General features: G+C 39.5%; 1 protein-coding gene across 1 annotated transcript; it reads left to right on the top strand.

Annotated features, from left to right (window-relative positions):
• Positions 1-2,043: 2,043 nt before the first annotated feature.
• On the top strand, positions 2,044-2,987 carry ripply2 (ripply transcriptional repressor 2; the record flags this gene model as incomplete). The annotated part of the gene is made up of 3 exons (XM_084082114.1): positions 2,044-2,175; positions 2,296-2,369; positions 2,819-2,987. 3 exons carry the CDS (start codon positions 2,044-2,046, stop codon positions 2,985-2,987), a joined length of 375 nt encoding a protein of 124 aa, XP_083938240.1.
• Positions 2,988-3,332: the final 345 nt, after the last annotated feature.

The following is a 3,332-nucleotide window of genomic DNA, read 5'->3' as shown; positions in this document are numbered from 1 at the left end:
TTGTTAGTCTATGCATGGGGAATAATTACAGGTGTAATGCATATTGTAAAGAAACACACGCATGTGTCATTATCATAAAAGTATACTTATAAACACCAACACGTTCTTTTTCCCATGATCACTGCAGGAAATGAGTTCAACACTGTTCAAAAAGACCAAAATACAAAAAACACTAACAATAGCGAGTAGGCCTATAGGCTATTCAAATCCAATATGTAGCTACTTTTGGAGGAAGAATTCCTAGGGCATGAAATCTGAGTAGCCTATATGACGTTAGGTCAATAAATCAACCACAGTCAAAGCTGCAATATAAACAAGACTGGCGCGTGTTCGCTATCCCTCCCTCCTCCACCCCCAACAACAACAACCATAATCAAGCCCCAATGGACTCTTCACCTCATCAGTACCCTGTTGCCAGCGTTGCCAGGTTTTACGAGAGAAACAAGCAACCAGGGTCTATGAAAACAAGCCCAAAAGAAGCGAGCCCTTGCCTTTTAAATTTAAAGTTAAAGTTGTGAAAAAAAATTGGAATATCTTTTGAAACATTTTTAACAACACAAATCGTGTATGGGGGTCCCTGGCAAAACATATTTTCAGATGGGGGTCCGCAGACAAATACAAATTAATTTGGGGGTCCTTGACTTGAAAATGTTTGAGAAACACTGGTTTAAACAACATTAGGGAACAAGCCCAAATAAGCAACTAGCCAACTACACTTTAGATTTAGAAACAAGCCCAACAAAACGCAAATCGCAACCAACAATATTTACAAGCAACTTTACAGAAAAAGAAGCCCAACGTCGCTTATAATAAGCGGACTTGGCAACCCTGCCAGTGGACTCTTCACATCACCAGCAGCCTGTTGAGGCACGTGCTTCTTCACACCTCCCAGACAAACGGCAGGAGGCAGCATGCGCCTCTCAGGAAAATACATTTTAAATAGATTTTAAATACATGTTAAAACGTCTCACCACAGATTCTGAACGAGTCCTCTTGAATTACAAATAATCTATAGGTTAACGTTGCAACCTAATAATCTTGAACGGCAACAAATGTGGTTGAATAGACATAAATAGCTGTTTATCTGTCTGTCTGTCTGTCTGTCTGTCTGTCTGTCTGTCTGTCTGTCTGCCTGTCTGTCTGCCTGTCTCTCTCTCTCTCTCTCTCTCTCTCTCTCTGGTGCTCTAATTGGCACGTGTGGGCTATTAGCCAACACACGTGCCTTATTTAGAGCATAAATATATATTTATAGCTGCTGTGAATGTAGCCTACAATCTATAAGCAGTGGTTCTCAAGGTGGGGTCCGGGGTCCAGGCTACTTGATGGAGTTCCATGGTTTCACCAACTAAAGTTGTTAATAGCAATCCGTTTTAACCACTTTAACCCTACATCAGCAGCTATTGGAAAATAGTCAATCTACAAGCTCACAGCATGGAATTGTGATGCATTAATATTAATGTGCTTGTAGATCTGTAGAAACACTTCAACAACACATATATTGTATTGGGGGTCCCTTGCATAACATATATTAGTGTACAAATGGAACCAAACGGAGCCGTTTGGTTCCATTTGTACACTCCCAGTAACATCGATTTTATTATATAAACTGAGGTCCAAGAGATGCCATTAAATCGGAGTCCGTAGCCTAATGCATGTCAAACTGGGGGTCCTTGAAATTAAAATGGTTGAGCCAAAATCTTCTCTTATGGTCCCTGGCATATCTTTTCAAATGGGGGTCCGCGGGCTAATAAGTGTCAATGTTACGGTCCTGATGAATTAGGCTATCCCAAGAAAAAGTTTAATTTAATTTTAGATGAAGTAAGGAAAGTTACCATATGGCATGGGCTGAGGTTTGCTGAAGTGTGACTTCGCACCTCTGACATGGAGGCACATGGACACTTGGAGACGTGTCAATGAAGCAGTTTGGCACGAGTTGTGCGTGGCCGATAAATAGAGGCATCCATGGCTGACTCCTCCACACACCACTTCCATTCAGACATCCTAACGGGACATACCAAGGAATAACCATCATCACAAGAAGTCATGGAGACCTTTACCACACAGAGTGGATCTGCAGGCCTATTATTTACTGGAGGAAACTCAGTTAACCAGCAGGCTAATGCTTTGTGGAGACCATGGACTAAACACGAGACTACAGCTGTGGCACAAAATATGGTAAGTCCCCCACGCAGTGTTCAGAATCAAGCATTATTTTGTGGAAAACGCATGTACTATGATGATGATAATTGTATGATGATCATTGGTTAACATGAAACTCTCATGTCCTCTCCACAGCCTGATTCTGAGCATCATGGAGTCTTCCCCGATGCCAAACACCCCAAGAGCCTTCAGTTCACTCACCCTGTGAAGTAAGTTCAATCCCTAAATATATTCGGGTTTTTCAGGCCTACTTTGATAACCACTAGCCTTCTAGCCTATGCATGCAGTGGTGGAAAAAGTAGGCTACTCACATTTTTTACTTAAGTAAAAGTATCAATACTGCAATGTAGAAATACTCTGTTACAAGTACAAGTCTGGAATTCAAAATGAACTTACCACTTGAGTAAAAAGTACAAAAGTATGCAGAATATATTTTCAAATGTATACAAATATTTTGAAAACGGCAGATCTACAAGCTCATGTATTTGCCTCTGAGATGTAGTGGAGTAGAAGTAAAGTTACTGAAAACTGGAAATACTCCAGTAAAGTAGAAATACCACAAAATTGTACTTAAGTACAGTACTTGAGTAAATGTACTTAATTTACAACACTGCCTATAGGTTTAGAATTTGTATTGACCCTGTTCTCCCTTTTTTAGGTTGTTCTGGCCGAAAAAGAAATGCTTCGATTATCTTTACCAGGACGCAGAGATACTCCTGCGTAATTACCCAGTCCAAGCAACCATCTGTATCTACGAAGACTCCAGTAGTGATGAAGACATGAGTGACGAGGACGACGAAGAGGAAGACTACAAGGAGCTCAATTAAATAACTCTATTGTCTGAATACTTAATTTTAAATGAATTGATGTACAGTGAAATAATATATTTTGTTTAATTTATTTTTGTAAATAACTGTAAATATGGCTTCCTTTTTATATCAGTTGACAAGCTTATGCTGTCAATTTAAGTTATTGCTGACATGTCTACCTGCTTTTGTACTTTTACATTGGAATAAAATCATATTGAATTTAAAAGAAGAAGAAGTTCTACCCCTGACTTATTTGTGGTTTAGCCTAGCTATCAACAGATGAAAACAAGTAAAGAAAGGCAAGAATATTCAGGTTGAGATTCTCACAACTTCATTTATCCTACTTTACAGTCCACACACAGT

The sequence above is a fragment of the Gymnoscopelus microlampas genome (genome assembly GCF_963454915.1).
Source record: "Gymnoscopelus microlampas genome assembly, chromosome: 16".
In the NCBI taxonomy this organism is placed as follows: domain Eukaryota; kingdom Metazoa; phylum Chordata; class Actinopteri; order Myctophiformes; family Myctophidae; genus Gymnoscopelus; species Gymnoscopelus microlampas.
The sequence above is the reverse complement of the archived record's forward strand: the minus strand, read 5'-3'. Positions and strand labels throughout refer to the sequence as shown.